The following is a 19096-nucleotide window of genomic DNA, read 5'->3' on the forward strand; positions in this document are numbered from 1 at the left end:
CAATTCAATTGCATTTGTGGTTCTGACTCTAGGAATCGCTCTCCGGCACATCGCCATTAGACACCTAAGAACCGCATTTTCCCACTATATAGACCCACAGAACCCTCAATTGGTCACTTCTGGCATTTACTCATTCACTCGGCACCCCAGCTACCTCGGTTTCTACTTGTTCGTTGTGGGAATACAAGTATATCTCAACAACAGCATAATGTTGGTGGCTTCAATCCTAATGCTTCGACAGTTCCTCCAAACCCGAGTTCGGTTTGAAGAACATCACCTCACACGTATCCATGGCGCCGCGTACACCGACTACAAGCTCCGGGTGGGCACATACATTCCATTTCTATAGACTTTTATTCATAAACCTTCTCTTGGAGAACGCGAGCCAGTACTTACTGGGCACATCACTTGCAACATAAATCCGCTTCAACAACCGGTCCGATAACTCTTGTCTGAGCTGCTGCAAGTAGCCTCTTAACAACTCGGCCTCATTCTTGTTGGCGGGTGGTAAGTACATCGAGCTTAGGGGGAATCCTATGTCACCTGGCAACGCAAACGACTCCAACGAAATATTGTTCAAAATACGAGTGGCTTCTTTCAACCCCACGGTTTTGTTCAACTTGGACAAGCACTCAGACACAAACAAGATACCGTATATCAACACCCGGTCAGCCGGGCCCTTGATTTCGAAATTCTTGAAAAACGAGTTGGCACGAAACAAATCCAACACCTCTTCCACAATGTCATACTCTTGTTCGGTGGGGTATGAAGGTCCTCTAAACTTGGTCTTGAAAGGTAACAACACCATGTTTCCCACGGTCCGGTTAGAGGTGTCACTCTCACTCAAAAACGTCGAATGGTATGCTGGCATATTGTGTAGCTAGTCAGGCAAGGGAGTTTTGATGTAAACGTTCGCGCACTGCTCGCATGAAATTTTTCCACCTAGTACGTTTAGTAAGTTATCCGCAACAGTGACCAACCCCAAACACACCAGTTATCCACTTCCGTGTGCCTCTAGTGTTGATTGCATTCCTGGATCGTGAAACGTGTTTCTTTGATAGTCCCCAGGCCCAAACACCCGCCGTTTCCAGTCTTTGTCTACCTTGTGTTTCTGTCCTCGTCTTATCGTCTTGTGGTGATTCGTTAAGCACAGAATCTATTTTCCTTTGTCCGGTTCTCCGTGCAATATCTGTGTTCATTTCCCCGTCACTATGTCACAAGGAAACCATCCTTACCGCAAGCAAACCCAGACGGTTAACATACCCGATCACTTGCTTCCCCAAATCTTTGTGGACCAACAGCAGCGACCAAAAGGTCCACAGGAGTTGGGCGCTAATGGGCAGGGCCAGCCTCGTGCCAACAAGCCGTATCCACGAGTAAACACGTCTACCGCCGTGTCGCCAGCAGGGCCCGAGGTTGCTCCTTTTCAGTCTCCCGTGTTGCAACACTATCACGAACAACAACTGCAACAGCAGCAGGCACCGTACCCTATTGATACCGAGTATCCTTCGAGGTTCCACCCTGTGCCCCAGCAACTGCAGCTGCAGCCCGTGCTGCCGGTGAACCAACAGCACCAGCCCATGGTTCCGTACCAGTATTCCCCGGTGCAGCAGTTTCCTGTTCATCAGCAGCCGATATCGCCTGCCAAGCAGCAGTTTTCACCTGTCAAACAGCAATTCCAGCCGGTTTCTCAGCACCTTCCAGGCCAAAACCCCCAACATCCACCAGTTCAACACCCCCAACATCTCCCAGGCCAACATCTCCCAGGCCAACACCCCCAACATCCGCCCCAGCAGCATCCGTACCACAACGGCAACGGCGTCAGAACAGCCTCAGCCTCGTCCCTCACCTACAGAAAACAAAACTCTTCTCAGGACTCGTTCAAGTACTCTCGCCAAAATTCCAACGGGTACAATGATCCAAATCAGCAGTACAACCAACAGTTTCTGCAACAACCCCAACCACTCCAGCACCGGCCCATCCGCAAACCTCCTGGTAACACTGCTCCCGTCGAAAATAGAAGAATTGTCTCGACTCCTTCGGTTCCTCAATTGGCTCCGACAAACTCAAAGTTCGACAACCGTACCAAGTCTTTGTCGTCAATGCTGCAAAAGTACCAGGGAACGTACCAGCAACCGCACATGCAGCCCATTCAGCAGGGCCAGCCAATGAAGCCCAGCCATAATTCCAAACTGTCGGTTTCAGGCTCTTCGTCCTCTTCTAACTCCAGTTCTAATATCCACCATTCTTTCTCATTGTCGTCCAAATCGAGGTCTTTTACGTCGTTGAGTAAACTCTCGTCATTATCAACCAAGAAATTCAATTCTTCTGCCTCGTCACAGGGGAAGCCTGTGGATAGAACCGTGTCATCGGGTACCATTGCTTCCAGCAGAACCATAATCCAAATGTCTAAAAAACCCCTGGTGTATCCCGCCATGTTATCTCGTGTGGCTCGCGTGTTCAGAGAATCTATTTTCTTGACCATCAACACCAAAGATGGGTTGGAATACCACGACACATTCACCGGGAAGATGGCCGTGGATATCATCTGTCGAATCATCAGGACTAATGATAGAAACTTGGCCTTGTTGCTTGGACGGTCCTTGGACTCTCAAAAATTCTTTCATGATGTCACTTATCAGCACCGTTTAAGAGATTCCATTCACGAAGTGTATGCGTTCAATCACATATACTCGGATGTTGAGTTGTATGAGAATAGTATTCCTGGAAGCAACCCTGATTTGCATTGGAACAACGGTCTACCATCCACCACCTCACTTCAATCGACAGCCTCCAACGGCTTGACTGCTGAACAGTCTCCTATCTCCGGTACCGGGGTCAATGGTGTGTTTACTATTTTGACAGACTGCTACTCGCCAACATGTTCCAGAAACCTGTTGTGTTACAGTATTGCTTGTCCTCGAAGGCTTGAGCAGCAAGCAAGGTTGAATATGAAACCGCAAGGTGGTCTTCAAAGAGCTGTTTCCAGATTATCGCTCCATGACCAAGATGAAACCAAGTCTTTGTGGCATGAAACCGTTCCTAAGTCGGTGTTGGATAAGTTGGACAAGCTTGAGAAGATGAGACAAGAGTTGATTTACGAGTTCATTTACACAGAAAGGGATTATGTTAAGGACTTAGAGTTCATGACTGACTTCTACATCATGCCATTGAGAAATCCCTCCAATAATATTATCCCTGAAAGAGAACGTGAAGTATTTATCCGGACTGTGTTTGGAGGTGTGAGCGATTTGTTGAGATTGGCCAAGAGCATAAGTGAAGCTTTGACACGAAGACAACAGCAGCAAAAGCCAGTGATTCAGACCATCGCTGATGTGTTCTTGCAGTTTGTTGATAAGTTTGAGCCTTTTATTCAATACAGTGGAAATAAGGTGTTTGCCAGTTTTGAACATGAAAGACAGCAGCAAGTTAATATGAGATATGCAAGCTTTTTGGATGCCATTGAAAAACGGCCTGAAAGTAGAAAGCAGGATTTATCTTCTTTCTTAATCAAAGGTATTCAAAGACCCGCTAGGTATCAGTTGTTATTGGGTGGGATTTTGAAAAACACCCAGCCTGACTCTCCCGATTACCCAGATTTACTCAAAGCCAAAGAAGAAATCGAGAAGATTTTGGGCAAGATTAATATTCAGACTGGTGAGTCCACCGATCGTCATAAGATCATGGTTTTGCATAGGCTTTTGGGTAAGCAGACTTTGGAAGATAAGTATAACTTCAAGTTATCCTATAACAACAGAATCATTTACCAAGTCACTTTGAACAGAAAAAGAGATAATGAAAAAATTGATTTGTACTTGTTTGAACATGCTTTATTGTTGGTGAAGCACAAGATCCAGAATAAGAGAGAACAATACAAGGTTTTCGAGAAGCCTATCTACTTGCCTTTGTTATTTGTTAACAGTGGATATGACATTCCCACCTTCCGGACGGTGATTAACTCACGGATCAATGGCTCGATCATGAGCGAATCAAAGGCCAAGGTTGATTCGATTAACACCAAATTACAAATCAATTTCATGGGGTTGGGAAGTCAACAAGTACATACGACATTGAATGCTGATGATGTGGCCAATCAAAACCAAGTATTGTCCCAAATCAGCTCACAGCAAAAGAAAATAATGGCAAAGTATGATATCTTCTCGTTATCTAAATACGAAACAAGAAGGTTTACTGGTAATAACAAAATCAACTGTGCAGTTCCGTGCTATGGGGGTAAAAAGCTTCTTTACGGTACAGATTCAGGTGTTTGGGTTTCAACGGTAAGAACCATTAGCATCACCAACAATGAAAAGATTTGCTCGGATCCAACTTTGGTAATTTCGAAGGAATACGTGACCCAAATTGAAGTGTTGGTAGAATATTCCAAGCTTTTGGTATTGTCTGACAAATCATTATTCGAGTTTGATTTAAGCTGTACCGATTCGTTGGATCATGCCAAAAACACCCGTTCAGGACGGTTGATTTTGTCTCATGTAAGTTCCTTTAAAACGGGAATCTGCGATGGGAAGTTGTTGGTTTGTTGTATCAAGCAAGGAAACAACCATTCAATCAACATCTTCGAACCACCAAACCCATTTGATAAGAACAAAAACAGGAACAAAAAGTATGATATTCGGGAAATAACCTTCAGCAGTGACCCTATTTCGATCTCGTTCTTGAGAACTCGTTTGTGTATTGGATGTACCAAAGGATTTGAAATTTTATCGATGGAAGATGGCAAGAAAGAGCCGATTTTGGACGAAGCTGATCCATCGCTTGACTTTGCCACGCAAAAGGAGATTGTTAATCCTCTTGCAATCCACCGGTTGGGCAAGGACTTTTTGTTGTCATACTCGGAATTCTCGTTTCTTATCAATCGGAATGGATGGAGAACCAAGCATGACTGGGGGATTTTCTGGGAAGGAAACCCAACGAACATTGCGTTGTTTTATCCATACTTGTTATCATTTGAATCAAATTTTATTGAGATTCGGGACCTAAAGACCACCTATTTAATACGGGCTTTGATAGGAGAAAACATTCGGTTTTTGCATTCTAATGAGCACGAGGCGATGTACGCTTGTGAAGAAGGAGGATACGACGTTATTGTATCAATTGACTTTTTGAATTTGAAACCCAAAGAAAAGTAAGTAAAAATATATGCTTTGATCGAATAAAGTTGTAACATACTTTTCAAAAACCGTTCCGGGGTTGGGCTTTCATGAATATAGCAATTTTTGAAAAGTTTACAGAAATGGCTGCGAAAAAGTTTGGAGTCATATATGTATTTAGGAAAAATAAAAAGGCGTAGTTAATAAATTTTCATACTGTAGAGAATGGCTGCGTTTCTCCTTCGCCAGTAAAAAACTTGCCGGTATCAGTTGGGGTAATTTTCTCAATCACTGACAAACATCTAGAGACAGCTTTTTCTGGAGACAGAAATGCCTCGGGTGGAAGCAAATGCTTGATCGGGGCCGTAAAGTCGGTATCAACCAACCCTGGGCATAACAAGATAGTGACCGAATCTTTGATCAATTCTACTTCAGAGCCGGCATTCTCTTGTGAAACCTGAATTCCAAAGTGGTTGAGAGCGGCCTTAGAAGCGCTATAAGCATTCCCACCAATATGGTGACCCATCTGCCCAACTGAAGATGAGACAAGCACAATTTTTTTGATACCTTCACCTTTGAAGATGTATTGGTAAGCTGCTTTGTAGGATTTTGCCGGGCCACCAACATTGATTTCGAGTATCTCTTTATAAGTATCAACATCATAAGCATAAGAAGGTGCCAAAGAAGGAGGACCAGCTATACCAGCATTGTGAATAAATACATCAATACCATTGGGAGCCAATGATTCAAGGGCTTTGAATGAATCCTCAAACTTAGCCCAAGTATCTTGCATATCAATCAAAAAAGTCTTTACATTTGATCCAAGCGCTTGCAACTTTTTTGCAGACTCTTCAGATCTGGCAGTACCAATAACCAAATTGGCTTTGTTTGCACTCAATGACTTGGCGAAGGCAAAGCCAATTCCTCTGGTTGCACCAACAATTAAATACGTAGTGGAAGTCATTTGGTTTTGTTGATGGAGACATACAGAGAGATTTCAAGAGTATTTATAGTGGGTATTAAAAGGCTGCTTTTTACCTAATATGTGCCAACGCGCAGCAATTAAACGGAGACGGTGATTCTACTGAGCCTCCGCCGCGAAGTTTCGGCCGCCAAGTTGGCCGCAAAAAACTGTGACTGCGAGAGACTCATGTATACTTCAATCTATCTTCGCTCCTAAGGCATCTCATAGCTGTACAAGTACAGGAGTGTTGAATGAGAGAACATAGTTTATAAAACTATACGTACACCGAAAGTAAATGTGCAATTTGTGCAGCTAGCCACAGAGAACTGGGTCCCACTAGCCCTCAACCACTTGTAGGACAGCTCAAAATACTGCTTTTCACGATAATCTCCCTTAAAGGTATACTCCTAGGACTGTAAATTTGCTCAATCTACACAGCACTGCTATTACTTCAACTTCAACATTCTTTCTACTTACCTCCTTCCCTTTATTGATCCTTATACCAAAATCAGTTTATGCAAATCCTTCTCAACTGCTATTGGAGAGCAGGTTAATTACTGATGTCTTTGATTTGTATTTGTAACAAGACTTCTTAGTACACATACGGGAATAAATAACATGTAACCTGTTGTCAGGAGGAAAGTGGAGGAAATAGCTCTGAATAAGAGGCATTCCGGTATCAGGCCTAATTTGAGTCTGACACTTGCTCCTTTGAGGTATATACTGTATAACCATCATTCTGGCTCTTTAAATGTAGGAACAAACTCCTACCCGGCCATAACAGCTTCAGATACGGTTGCTTCCCCTAACCAAATAAAAAATATTGCATTCATCCTGAAACCATGTGGGACATGGTAATGAATGGATAAACAGATCAAATTTACAGTTTAATTAATACCATGGGCTTCCGGGGCCATTACCATAATCAGATGCAAAATAGCACAAGTTGATGCTGGTTCACGCACATCGGCCCGTCGACTCAATGCGACCAAAACAATTATTTTCACTTTCTTCACCGACATGAACTTCGAAGTCTCGTATCCATCAGTCGAAAGACCATTTGGCGTCCACTTATGGCCCATTTTTGACTACGCATTCGAACGCGTGGTGGGCTATCCCGCCACTCAGTTTGAGTTTCTCCACAACCAGACATTCTTGGCCAACGGCTACCATGCGGTGGGTGTCATCATTGTCTACTACCTTGTCATTTTTGGCGGACGCTTTGTCATGACCACCCTCGACGTGCCGGCGCTTAAGTTGAACTTGTTGTTCCAGTTGCACAACCTCGTATTGACGGCGGGGTCAGGGATTTTGTTATTGTTGTCGATTGAACAAGTTTTGCCCATCATCGTGAAGGATGGGATTTTTGGGGCGATCTGCTACGAAACCGCGTTTACCCAGAAGTTGGTAACTCTCTACTACTTGAATTACCTCACCAAGTACTTAGAGCTTGTGGATACGGTATTTTTGGTGTTGAAGCGCAAAAAGTTGTTGTTTTTGCACGTCTACCACCACGGCGCCACCGCGCTCTTGTGCTACACCCAGTTGGTAGGGTACACGGCGGTAGAATGGGTGCCTATTACTTTGAATCTCACGGTGCACGTGGTGATGTACTGGTACTATTTCCTCTCTGCTCGGGGCATTCGTGTGTGGTGGAAGGAATGGGTAACCCGGATCCAGATTGTGCAGTTTGTCATTGACTTGGTATTTATCTATTTTGCCACCTACACCCACTTTGCATTTGCGTACTTCCCCAACGTGCCACAATATGGTAAGGACTGTTACGGGTCGGAAGTTGCTGCTGTCTACGGGGTGTTGATCATTACCAGCTACTTGCTTTTGTTTATCTCCTTTTACTTTAGCGTGTACCGCGGAAAGTCGAAGAAGGTTGCCACTGCCATTGCCACTGCCAGTGCTACCAATGACGTTAAGCCCACTGCCACTACCAGTGGCAGTACCACTGGTAGTACCACTGGTAGTACTGCCAAGAAGCATGTCACCAAGCTGAAGTCCAGGAAGGCTTAAGTCCCTGTCAGCGGTATTCTCGGCAGCCGGGATCGGTTGGATCTCCAATTTGTGTATAGCCGCTCTAATATAAGTCTAGACAAATTTTGCCAGCAGCCGTGCGATCCGCACCGGAGATATTCACGGGGTTAACTGGCGGGTACCATTTTGTTTTGGGAGATAAGGAGTATCTAATACCACCAAAACCATTCGGACCATCACCACTACTCCCTGTAGTCTTTAGGTGGGTGTCCTGGAGTTATAGAAAACTGTGCCATTAAAAACGGGAGAGCAACGGCTGAACAATTCCGGCCGCAAGGCTTACTCATTTTGACACTCGAGGTTCTCCTATTCCTGTTAGCGCGGGTGAATGTCCGTCGGCACCCGTCGAGGAATGGCAGGCAACTGCCCCATATAATCGGCATTAATCTGCGGCCGCACCCATTATTTTCAGGACATCGCCATGCATACGTCCACGCAACGCACGTAAGGCAAAATTGTCCACTTCCTTTCGGGATCTACGGTGAACTCGCCCATGATGTTTACGACCGCCCTGGCATGCAAAGACCCTGTTGTATCCTGTCTGCGCACCCGTTGTATCCGTAGACGGTCGGCAAAACTCGATGGGCCTCCATACGGCCCGCCTTTGGAACTAGCCGATCCCCACTGATCTCACGCAATCTCCCAAAACCATCGGCCAGTGCGCGCGGCTGCAACACTGACATTTATCCCAACCGGAGCCCGGAAACTTTTCTTTCCGTGCCCGCTTTTCACCCGTCCGTACTAGAGGGGGGAACAACGGTTCGACCTTGACGGGTGAGAAGGCACTAACCTCAACCCACTATCGAATCACCAAAACACATAAAATTAACTTCCAGATAACCCCTTTACCCATCCACCCAACTCTCATATCAACCCTCTCTCCTTCTCTCCCACCCCTTACCACAACTCCTCGGCCACTCCTAAATAGTTGCTTCATCCCAATAAAGAAGGCGCGGCCCTACCCGCTTCTTCCAGTTCCAGCCTTCCCAGATTCATGGACCGTCCTGATAAGAAGGGCGCGACAACCCGCCACTCAACATATTTATACATAAGCAACGACTCTGGCTGCGATTCGTTTTTTTGCCGTGTATACCTGAACGTTTCCCAATGGTTTTATTAGTGTTGCCCCACCCGGCGATGGCCACCACAACGTCATCTCCAACATCGGCACCTGTCACCACTGCCACTACCAACCCTGGCTCCGTGCCCGTGCCCGTGCCAGCCCAGACGGCTGACCAAAACGTCGTTTCTGGAAGCCGCTTACCATCATTTGCTTCTCTCCAGTTGCCCAGCTCCAACCCCCTGTCTGCCCTGGCATCCCGGAACTCCAGCACTTACTCCTCCACCTATTCACCCACCTATACCACGGCTCCCACTGCCGTCACTGCGACTACCACCGCTAGTGCCACTACCGCTCTTACCGGCGACAAAATCATTCTCCCATCCATTTCCAATCTTAACCTCCCTTTGGGAACTGTGGGCCCGGTGCCTGCCCTCCAGCCCGCTTTCAGGGCAACCACTCCCCCTGCCATGTTCAAACAACTGCCCTCCCAGACCTCTAACGTGCTGCCACTTCTGCTGGCACCCGGCTCCAGCCCCCGCCTGACGAGCCCCAGCACCGCCACCACGCCAGAGGTCGATGACATAGTCGACAAAGCCACCACTCTCGAGGCCGACGACAATATTAATGCCAGGAAGTGGAAGCCCAGGAAAAAACGCCAGTGTCCAGAGTGCAAACAATACTTTTCCAATTTGGCAACACACAAAAGTACCCACTTGAACCCGGCTTCTAGGCCCCATATCTGCGAGTACTGTTCCAGAGGATTCGCTCGGCCGAACGACTTGTTTCGCCACGTCAAGTGCCACTGGAAGGAAATCGGCTCGGATAAGGGCCAGTTCAAGTGTCCGTACAAGAGCCATAGCTCGGGCGATCACTGTGGCCACACGTCGGGGATCTTCTCCCGGTGTGACACTTTCAAGAACCACTTGAAGGCCATCCACTTCCAGTACCCGCTGGGCACCAAGAAAGACCAACGTCAACATACAGGCGGCACCTGTCGTATGTGCCAGGACCAGTTTGGAACTGTGGACGAGTGGTTAAGCGAACACTTGGAAAAAAATCGGTGCCCTTATGCCAACGATTTGAAGAAGAAGTAGGGCGTCTGCTCTGTTATGAACTATATGACCTATGTATATTATGTATATATCAATGTATGAATGAAACTACATTGTGGTTGCGCGCTGTTTGTGCACACCCAGTTTTCGCAGCCAATTCAAAAAACATTATCTGGTCTGTCTCACACGGTCCCGGATAAACTCCAACACCACTGCCGCCACACAACTCACTCCCAACATCACCACCAACATCATGTTCGAGTACTTGTATAACCTTGGAACATCGGCTGGCCAGCCCAGGTATAACGCGTAGGTGGCCGTCACCAGCCCCAAGTTACCCAATCCACTCACCAAGGCAGCACTGACCGCAATACCCACATCACCGTAACGGGCCCCAAAAATCTCTGCTGCCAACGACATACAGATCGGCACTGTGGGTCCAAGCCCGTATCCAGCAATAAGCAATCCTGCGTACTTGTTCCATGGCCCATGAGCAAAGGTTGTAACAAACATTCCCACCATGATTATGGCTGTTGCTCCACAGAAAATCAAGTACCGGTACTGCTTGAACCTGTCGGCAAAGGGGGTGATGGTCAAAATTCCTCCCAAGTCAAACAACCAGATAGGGGCGTATAATAATGAAACATTAATGGAACTAAGACTGGGGTTGTTGGCTTTAATGATGGTCGAGCCAAACACTGCCAATCCAAAGCCAGTTCCTACCACACCGAAATACATGATGACCAATGGCCACACCCTCAAGTCCGACAAGATCATTGCAAGGTCCTTCCACCCCCAGGCCACAAACACATATCTCTGTCCAAGGTCTTGACGGTGGATAGCTTGTTCTTCCTCTGTAAGTGGGTGTCTAGGAGTGGCAATTCTGTTGTAGAACGCCACAAACCGGTTAGAAGCAGTCTTCTCTTCCTTGAAAGGACGATCTGGTAACCACCACAACAAAGAAATTCCCACCGCAATTGTTACGGATCCATAGATTATGTACATCCACTGCCAGCCGTAGTATCCTCTTTCGCCGTCCATCTTCTGAAATCCAGCATTTACCAACCCTGAAACTGACGCCGAGAGCTGAGCAGCTGTGAAGTAGAATCCGATTCTCTTGGTCTGACGTTCGATGGGGTACCACAAACTAATGTAGTAGCTCATACCCGGCCAAGTTCCAGCACCGACAACACCAGAAATAAACCTAGCAGCAATAAGCCCACCACTGTTGGAGAGCTTGCAGTAGCAGAGATAAACCAATCCGACGGTGATAACAATACGGGATAACCAACTTTGGGGTCTGACCTTAGTCATTATCAAGTTCATAGGAACATCGAAGATGATGTAACCAACATAGTACAACGCAGAAGCGGTACTGGTGTTCTTTCCTACCAACTTAAGAGTCTGGATGATGGAGTGTCCCTGGTCCGAGTTCATGGTCAAAGTCAACCCGTATGAGTTCGACCCAAATGAGGTCATAAAGTAGAGACACCAAAGAGCAGGGATGATTCTGTAGTCAAGCTTTCTGTAGATTCTGTCCAACTCCTTGCGAGTAGCAGCTTCGTGGCCCTCTTCGACGTCACGAGGGGGCGAGCTGATGGAGTGGGCTTGAGCCAAGTCTTTATCTTCCGATTTGATCAGATCCATTTTTGTTTTTTGACAAAGAATTGCAACTTCTGGTGCTTAAATAGTTGCAGAAGGACCGCGAAAAAATTATTTGGTTTGAGTCAAATGACTCAAATTAGCTGCGACACGCTGTTTTTCTACGGCGGGCTGCCGGTCAAACTGAGTCGCCCAACATTTTGAGGATCTGGGCGATTCATTTGACTTTGTCCGGCTGATCTTTCTGCGACTGTAGATAGATTTTTGGCCCATGCACCCACCCGTCTACCAGGTAAATTATTCTACGATGAATTAGCTTCATGTTTTATTTGTGATACTCGACATATTTTATTTTAGAGATCAGCTTGCATATATTCTACTATGGCATTGCTAACAATTTGTTGGCTCATTACACCTGGTAAATCTGGCCTCCCGTAAACACCACCCCCGACGGCTGAACATTTTTTCTCGTCTCAGCTATCAAATCCTCGTCCTGCAAAAAATCATACAACCGCTTGGCAGCAGCATTAATCGAGTCCTTTCCTGCTCCGCTGTAGGCCTCCAACTCCTTGAACTTTGTGTCGATATTCTCGGTGAACATCAACGCATTCTCGCTGCCACGAATAGCAATCTGCTCAAACACTATGATCGCCTTGTACACGCGCGACCAGTCGCTTCCCCGGTAATCCAAGTACTCCTGCAAGCATTCACAAACCCCAAAAAGTCCTTGGTCATTGTAAGTGTACAGTATCAACTCCTGGGTTCTCTGCGGATCGGGCTCACTCTTACCGTCCTCAATTACGAACATCACCAGACGCTTAAACAAGTTGTTGCTGGTGAAGCCGGTGACCATCAGTTTGGTTATGACTTTGGCTCTCTGAACTTTGCCTAATAAGCCCATTTCTGGGGTTTTAAAACGGCAACCCCGGTCTATTAAATAGCTTGCCCCATTTACCCCTCAGGGGAGTAGTCGAGGCCAGTAATGCCAAGACCCTCGTGTTAATGTCGGGAGACATTCACCATCCATTGTTGTATGCGCTAATAATAGAACAGTTATGCAAGTGGCACCCCGAAAAATCTCGCTGGATAGCGGTGTTATGTCGGTGTTGGCGCTAGGCGCAGGTCAATTTGGCCATCAACGGGCTTCTCCCGGTGTTGGCATCCAGCAAACTCATGACCCCGTCAGGCCTTCTGCCTGACTCTCATCCACCAACTCCTGCCATTCGGGAGCTGGCTGCTTTGGGGTACGTCGCGAGAGCTCCTGACCTGCTAGTTCTACGGGTCCACCACAAACATACACAAAAAATTTCGGTGGCCGGGCCTGGTCTTGTGTTGCAATTTAAACGAGTCGACACAATTCTGGTAACCGTTGGGGAACACCAACACATGGTTGGGCAGGGCCTCCATCAAAACGATGTCCTTGATCAGCATGTTGGTACGTAGGTTCTTAAAACGCACACCGGAATAAGAGCTTCGACTCGGTGATATTGACCACCTTGTATTAGTAGAGAACTATAGCTACAATGTCCTCATTTATACACCCTTCCAAGTGCCAGGAGCCGCCGGCGTACGTGGAGTTTTCAGGGGTCAACTCGATATTGGCCAACTTGACAATCACCTTGGCGTGGTACTCGGCGTTGAAGATATCACCGTCCACCGGGTCGGTACCTTGATGAACTCGGGGAACCATGCCGTGCTAGCGTGTAGTCCAACCTGGGCACGGCGGCGTTGAACTGGCCAAAATCTACCTTAAACATGCTGGGAAGCCACTGGAACTTGAACGCCCCCGGTCGTTGCGGTAGAATTTGGGCCTCTTGGTTCTGTGGACTGTAATGGCATTTTAATCGAATGAATCAGCTGGACTTTACGTTTGGTCGCAACTGTATGCCCGTACCGCAACGGGTATAGCGATGGATGCACGAGGTCGACCACCTAGTTGTTGGAATTGGGGTGGTAGTCCACGTCGTCACCAAACAGCGCGTAGAGGTCGCTGGTTTAGGCGGTGGGTTGTTCTCTGGTTTCGACACAAATACATGTATCGCTGTAACAGAGTTTGTGGTCAAAATCAATGATATATCCACTATCCACAAACTCCACAAATTTGGCCGGAAGGCCCTCGAACCACGCCAACTCATTCTCCAAGTATGTGAAAAGGGCGACTATGTCATGAAAGAGTATTTTCTTTCTAGCTGGGCGCCTATTTCCTGTTTCCACTTGTTGAAGATAACTGGATCCTTATACTTAGATTCCCATTGCGGCTTCTGTAGAGTAATTTTCGACACCTCATAGATGGTCCCCTCAGGCAAGCCTCTGGCCGAAGGGCCGTCCATAAACATCTGTCACCAGGAGTCGGGAAACATGATTTTTGGCATATTAGTAGTTTACAGACCCTGCGAAAATCCTGGAGACTTGACTGCCGTTATACGCGCGAAAACGGTTTCGCGATCCAAAATCTAAACAAACATCATGGGAGACAAAAGAAGAGTCCGTAGAACACCGGTGCTCGAGAAGATCCGAAACTATCCATACGACGTGTACTTGTTCGTCAACGAGGCATTTGCGTCTATCGATTGGGACGACTACAACCGCGCCGCCGTGGTGTTGTGCAATATCGTATCGCTTGTGTTTGTTGTGCTAAACAGCATCAACTATACTCCCACCGCAACTACGTCCACCTTGTTCCACGTCGACTCCCGCCGCTTGGACAAGTCCAGCCAGGCTCTCTTGAGCCATTCCCGTGAGGTGTACGCGTTTGTGGGTCCCTCTGGTGCTTCTGGCTCCTTGTGGATCTCCCTCACCCAGTCGGTGTTGGTGGTGATCTATGTGGCGTCCGTGGCCATTTGCTACCACTTGATGTTCAATTCGACGCGGATGTACTCGGTGATCAACTCCAACACGAAGCCCAAAACCCCCAGTGCTCGGGAGGCCTTACTCAGTGATGAGCCCACTAATCGGTTGGTCCAGATATTGGCATCGGTATTGAGGTTCTTCAATAAGGACGTCGATGACGACAGCTACTATAATGACTCGGAAACCACCACCAACATCAGCGAGGACTTGAAGTTGAACGGGAATAAGTTGGTGTATGAGATCGATGTGTGGCAGCCCAGCCAGTTTTGTTTGATTTTGTTCAGTTTTGTGAACCCTATCGGCTTGCTTGTGGCCAAAATAATGGTGGAGATGTCTGTGTGGAAGGTGGGACTCACGGTGTTGTTGTTCAACTTCCAGATGTATTATCTAATCAACAAGTTTTTGGTTCTCATCAACGACAAGCAAATCTTGTACCAGGAGATGTTCCAGGAGTATAACGATAAGTTTGTCAAGCCCAAGACAAACGTGTTGAAACAGGACGTGGGAATTGATGCAACGGGAAAATATGGAGGTTTGGGTCAAGTGGTGGACCACTCTAATCCATACTACCAGAACACCAAGCTGAAGGTGTTTATTGTTCACGACATCAACGGGAAGCCATTCAACACCATTTCGAAGGAAGATATCGACGAGGAACGCAAGCTCTTTGAAAGCGAAAAGATCCGGTTTGAGTTGGAAAGAGACAAGTTTAATCACGAGCAAAAGGTGTTGAACAGCAGTATGGATTCAGACTGGCTCAGAAACACCATCCACTCCACCCCTTTCAAGACACCCGGCAATAGAGACAATTACTACAACAGATCGTCGTTGCGGTCTACTGAGAGAGGCATAAACAGAAGCTCAGTTTTGAACAGGTCGTTCAATACCTCTCCTGTGAGAGATAGAGATAGAAGCTATATGTCGCTGGATGCGTCTCGTATGAGGTCTCCGGGCCAACCGTTGGACAGGTCTCCTACCCGTCCAAGGTCTCCTGTAAGAAGTGTTGGTGTGGGAATTGGTTCTCCTATAAGAACAGGAATGACCTCGCCCACCAGAAACGGAAGACTATCTCCTGAAAGACCTCATATAACGACACCTACTTACGACACCAAGACCACGAGATTTAACGACAGAACCCCGACCATCAACAGATGGAAATAGCTTCACTGGTTTTAACCAAACACTCATGGTCTATTTGATGAACTGAACCTAATGCTCTATAGTTGATGAAACTAAATACTAATATACACTATTGTCCACTTACCTGCCTTTTGAACCTGTTCAAACAAATTATGAACCGGATGTAGCCCCGAAGCCTGGTTCTTGGGGTCCTAGGTGCCTTTATATTACACACAATGAGCTTTTCGACGCTGGAGTAAGTCTTGCTACTGAGTAAAATGTTCGTGGTATCATCTTGGTGGTGGTTAATCAAATTTGTGGTGTTTTCTGTAATATCTTCATCATCCACAACCACATCATTGTAATCGCCAAAAGGGTATATGCGTTCGTCCAAGAGTGTGCCGACCTTGTCAAAGTTATCAGTGAACTTGTTGACGATGTTTGACTGAACAAACCTCTTCACCAACTTATTATAGGTCTTTAAGTTCTCTACTTTTTCCGAGTTGGCATCTTCTTTGGATTTGAAGTCGGTCACCTCGTTGTTGAGAGTCTGAATGATCTCCTTGACAATCATAAGCTCGTTGTCTTTGTCTTGGATCCTCAAATCCGATGCTTGTAAGTCTGCCTTCAACCCTTTTAACTTGTGAACCAACTGCTCATTTACCATCTTCTCGTCGTAGACTCGCCGTTCAAGCTCATGTCGGATACTCACTACGTTTTCCGACTCGCGCAACTTCAAGTCGTTTATCGTCTGCATTTTGGAGTAGTTCTGTTGCTGAAGGATGTTGTTATCGTGCTTCAACTGCTTGATCATGTGCTTCAATTGGGTGATTTCGTCCTTCTGCTGGGTGATCTTGTCGACCAAAAGGCTCGACCCTGCAGACGTCCTCTTGGTATCAGCAACATATCCTGGGGTGAATATTGGCTTTGTCTCGTTAACTCGAGTGAATATTGGCTTTGTACTCTCATTTCGAGTAAATGACTTTGTGCCAACTGGCTTGAACAGTTGTGTATTCTCCTGCCCTGGGCCTGCCAGTCTGAATTCTGGTCTCGAAATTCCCGAGGCCTTCGGAGAGTCACTTTCTTTCAGTGTTTTTCGCTCTGGCTTCATTGCCGGCTTGTCTGTGTTGATATCAATTGGCATCAACTTCTCGCCATTCTGACGCCCAAGCCACTCCTTAGGTTTGTGAACTGTCTCTTGTTGAATCAACAACCGCAACTGGTCCTTCAACTCCTTATTCTTTACCTTTACTCTATCTAGTGTGTCGTCCATACTTTGTTGTGGTTTGTGGATGTATTTTTTTGTCGCAACAACGCGTTCTACGATGCGATGTGAGATATTAAATAATCTATAACTCGTTAAACCCAAAAACATACTTCATGATGTTGCCCACTACGCCCAAGTTCTCGTTGTTGTGCTTGTTGTCGATGCCCTTGTTATCATTGTTGGCGGAAGTGGGACCCAAAAATAATTTGGACCCATCTTTAACCTCAAGCTTCGAGAAGTTTGAGTTTGTCAAGTCTTGCGAAGCATCAGGTTCCTGAGTCTTGAATCCCAGCGTCTTGAACTCGATCCCGCTACCTATATCTTCGTAGTCGCCCAATTTCCGGTTCTGTAGCTTCTCAACCGCATCCTTTGTGTAGGGTATTACTCCCAACAACAGGCCATTGAACACCATTCCGTTCTGGAACAATGCCTCGATAGCCAGAGCCGGATTGTCATATGTGATCTTCACCCACGATGTGCCACTCAAGCACGAGATGATTTTTTCTCGTTGTTTGTTGTTGATGGTCTTGTAAAGTTTGTTCTTGTTCATCTCAAAGTCTTCCAAAATAGTCCCAAAATCCTGGAAATATTGTATAACCTGGTTGGCGATGTGCTCGGGGTACCCGAACACCAAGATGGCACTCTCACCGTTCTCAAGCGGGTTGATGGCCTGAGGCTTCTTCTTCTCCACCCTCTGACTGCTGTCGACTTCTCCACGATTGAACACATTCCCGTACTGTTTGGGATCCTTGTTGAGAAACGAGTCAGTGTGGTTGTTGGGCTTATCCAAGTTCAAGAGTATCTCGTCGTTCAAGTCATAAATGGATCTTGAAGGGGGCATATCATCATCCATGGCCTCATAGATGGAGAGATCATCAGTTATGGTCTTGTTGATGGTTTCGTCAAACTTGGTTACATCGGCGGTCGTGTCATATATGTTTGAAGCAGTACTGATTCTGGACTCCAAGCCTGGCTTTCTGGGAGATCCAAACGAGACAGCATTAAAGGAATTGCTCGATTGTGATTGTTTGGCCTTGTCATTTTTCTTGCCGGTGGTGATTTGGAAACCTGGTTTGCGTTTGGACGTGATGTGGTTAGGTATCACACGCTTCACCGGGTACGATGACCACGAAGGCTCCTCTGCTGGGGTGCTGGTTTGATTGACTTGACTTTGTTGTGTAAAGACAGACATTTGGATGTGTGTGTTTTTTGAGAAGCAGTGCTTGAGTTTTCGCGCAGAGGAAGACAAATATTTCATCACCCATGCTTTTGTCCCCGGCAGAAAGGCAATACTTATACGACTCGCTCGTGCAGAACCCGCCAATACGGCCAGATGCCAGGAATGTCTTTCAGTGCCGTCCGTTGGAGGCTACCACCACTTTTTTGCCCAGTTCCAACGGTTCTGCCAGATTGAGAATGACCGATGGAGCTGAGTGTATTGTGAGTGTCAAGTCCAAAGTGGTAAAAACAGCCGATACTCCCAACTTATTGGAGGTGGATGTGGATGTCCAAGGATACAGAGATGATTCCAACTTTGTGGCGACGCTAAAGTACAATTTGTCGAGCCTATTACACAAGAACTTTCCTTTTGAGGCCTTGAAGCTTACAAGTAGATACAGTTATAAGTTATTTATTGACTGTATTGTGATGAGTAATACGTCGTACCCATTGACTATCATCTCTATGGCCATATACTTGGCGTTGAAAACCACCAAGTTGCCCAAGTTGGTCAGTGAGGTTGATGATGTGAATGTGGAGGAACAACCAACATTTTCAGACGATTGGGAAGATGCTAAAACCTTGGGAGAAGCCACCGGCTCAGACTTTCAGCCGCCTGTGTTCATCACCTTGGGTGTCATCGGGTCGTCACTATTGTTTGATCCGTCGCTCGAGGAGGAACAGGTGTTGGAAAATGGGCTAATTGTGAGTTTCTACGATGGGAAGGCCCAAACCCCATTACAGAACATAAATCTTGCATTAAACTCGAACAAAAACAACTATAAAGGCTTGAAACTGACACAC

The 19096-nt window shown here is 46.5% G+C and overlaps 8 protein-coding genes across 8 annotated transcripts; 3 read left to right on the forward strand and 5 right to left on the reverse strand. All coding sequences in view use genetic code 12, as the record gives it.

Moving 5' to 3' along the window:
* Nucleotides 1–343: 343 nt before the first annotated feature.
* Nucleotides 344–871, reverse strand: ARC18 (subunit of the Arp2/3 complex; the record flags this gene model as incomplete). The annotated part of the gene is made up of 1 exon (XM_006686725.1): nucleotides 344–871. The coding sequence occupies one exon, from the start codon at nucleotides 869–871 to the stop codon at nucleotides 344–346; it is 528 nt and encodes a 175-aa protein (XP_006686788.1).
* A 340-nt stretch (nucleotides 872–1211) lies between these two features.
* On the forward strand, nucleotides 1212–5150 carry ROM2 (RHO1 GDP-GTP exchange protein 2; the record flags this gene model as incomplete). The annotated part of the gene is made up of 3 exons (XM_066158347.1): nucleotides 1212–1513; nucleotides 1683–1801; nucleotides 1837–5150. The coding sequence occupies 3 exons, from the start codon at nucleotides 1212–1214 to the stop codon at nucleotides 5148–5150; spliced, it is 3735 nt and encodes a 1244-aa protein (XP_066014444.1).
* A 1945-nt stretch (nucleotides 5151–7095) lies between these two features.
* Nucleotides 7096–8100, forward strand: ELO3 (Elongation of fatty acids protein; the record flags this gene model as incomplete). The annotated part of the gene is given in 2 exon segments (XM_066158348.1): nucleotides 7096–7536; nucleotides 7555–8100. The coding sequence occupies 2 exon segments, from the start codon at nucleotides 7096–7098 to the stop codon at nucleotides 8098–8100; spliced, it is 987 nt and encodes a 328-aa protein (XP_066014445.1).
* A 2304-nt stretch (nucleotides 8101–10404) lies between these two features.
* Nucleotides 10405–11883, reverse strand: PSN45_004737 (uncharacterized protein; the record flags this gene model as incomplete). Its single annotated transcript, XM_006686720.2, has 1 exon — nucleotides 10405–11883. One exon carries the CDS (start codon nucleotides 11881–11883, stop codon nucleotides 10405–10407), a length of 1479 nt encoding a protein of 492 aa, XP_006686783.1.
* A 364-nt stretch (nucleotides 11884–12247) lies between these two features.
* On the reverse strand, nucleotides 12248–13528 carry PSN45_004738 (uncharacterized protein; the record flags this gene model as incomplete). Its single annotated transcript, XM_006686719.2, has 2 exons — nucleotides 12248–12671; nucleotides 13410–13528. 2 exons carry the CDS (start codon nucleotides 13526–13528, stop codon nucleotides 12248–12250), a joined length of 543 nt encoding a protein of 180 aa, XP_006686782.2.
* Nucleotides 13529–14304: 776 nt separating this feature from the next.
* On the forward strand, nucleotides 14305–15849 carry NUR1 (Nuclear rim protein 1; the record flags this gene model as incomplete). Its single annotated transcript, XM_066158349.1, has 2 exons — nucleotides 14305–15521; nucleotides 15564–15849. 2 exons carry the CDS (start codon nucleotides 14305–14307, stop codon nucleotides 15847–15849), a joined length of 1503 nt encoding a protein of 500 aa, XP_066014446.1.
* Nucleotides 15850–15937: 88 nt separating this feature from the next.
* On the reverse strand, nucleotides 15938–17080 carry PSN45_004740 (uncharacterized protein; the record flags this gene model as incomplete). The annotated part of the gene is made up of 1 exon (XM_066158350.1): nucleotides 15938–17080. One exon carries the CDS (start codon nucleotides 17078–17080, stop codon nucleotides 15938–15940), a length of 1143 nt encoding a protein of 380 aa, XP_066014447.1.
* A 76-nt stretch (nucleotides 17081–17156) lies between these two features.
* PSN45_004741 (uncharacterized protein) lies at nucleotides 17157–18266 on the reverse strand (the record flags this gene model as incomplete). Its single annotated transcript, XM_006687239.1, has 1 exon — nucleotides 17157–18266. The coding sequence occupies one exon, from the start codon at nucleotides 18264–18266 to the stop codon at nucleotides 17157–17159; it is 1110 nt and encodes a 369-aa protein (XP_006687302.1).
* Nucleotides 18267–19096: the final 830 nt, after the last annotated feature.

The sequence above is a fragment of the Yamadazyma tenuis genome, chromosome 6 (genome assembly GCF_029203305.1).
Source record: "Yamadazyma tenuis chromosome 6, complete sequence".
Lineage (NCBI taxonomy): Eukaryota > Fungi > Ascomycota > Pichiomycetes > Serinales > Debaryomycetaceae > Yamadazyma > Yamadazyma tenuis.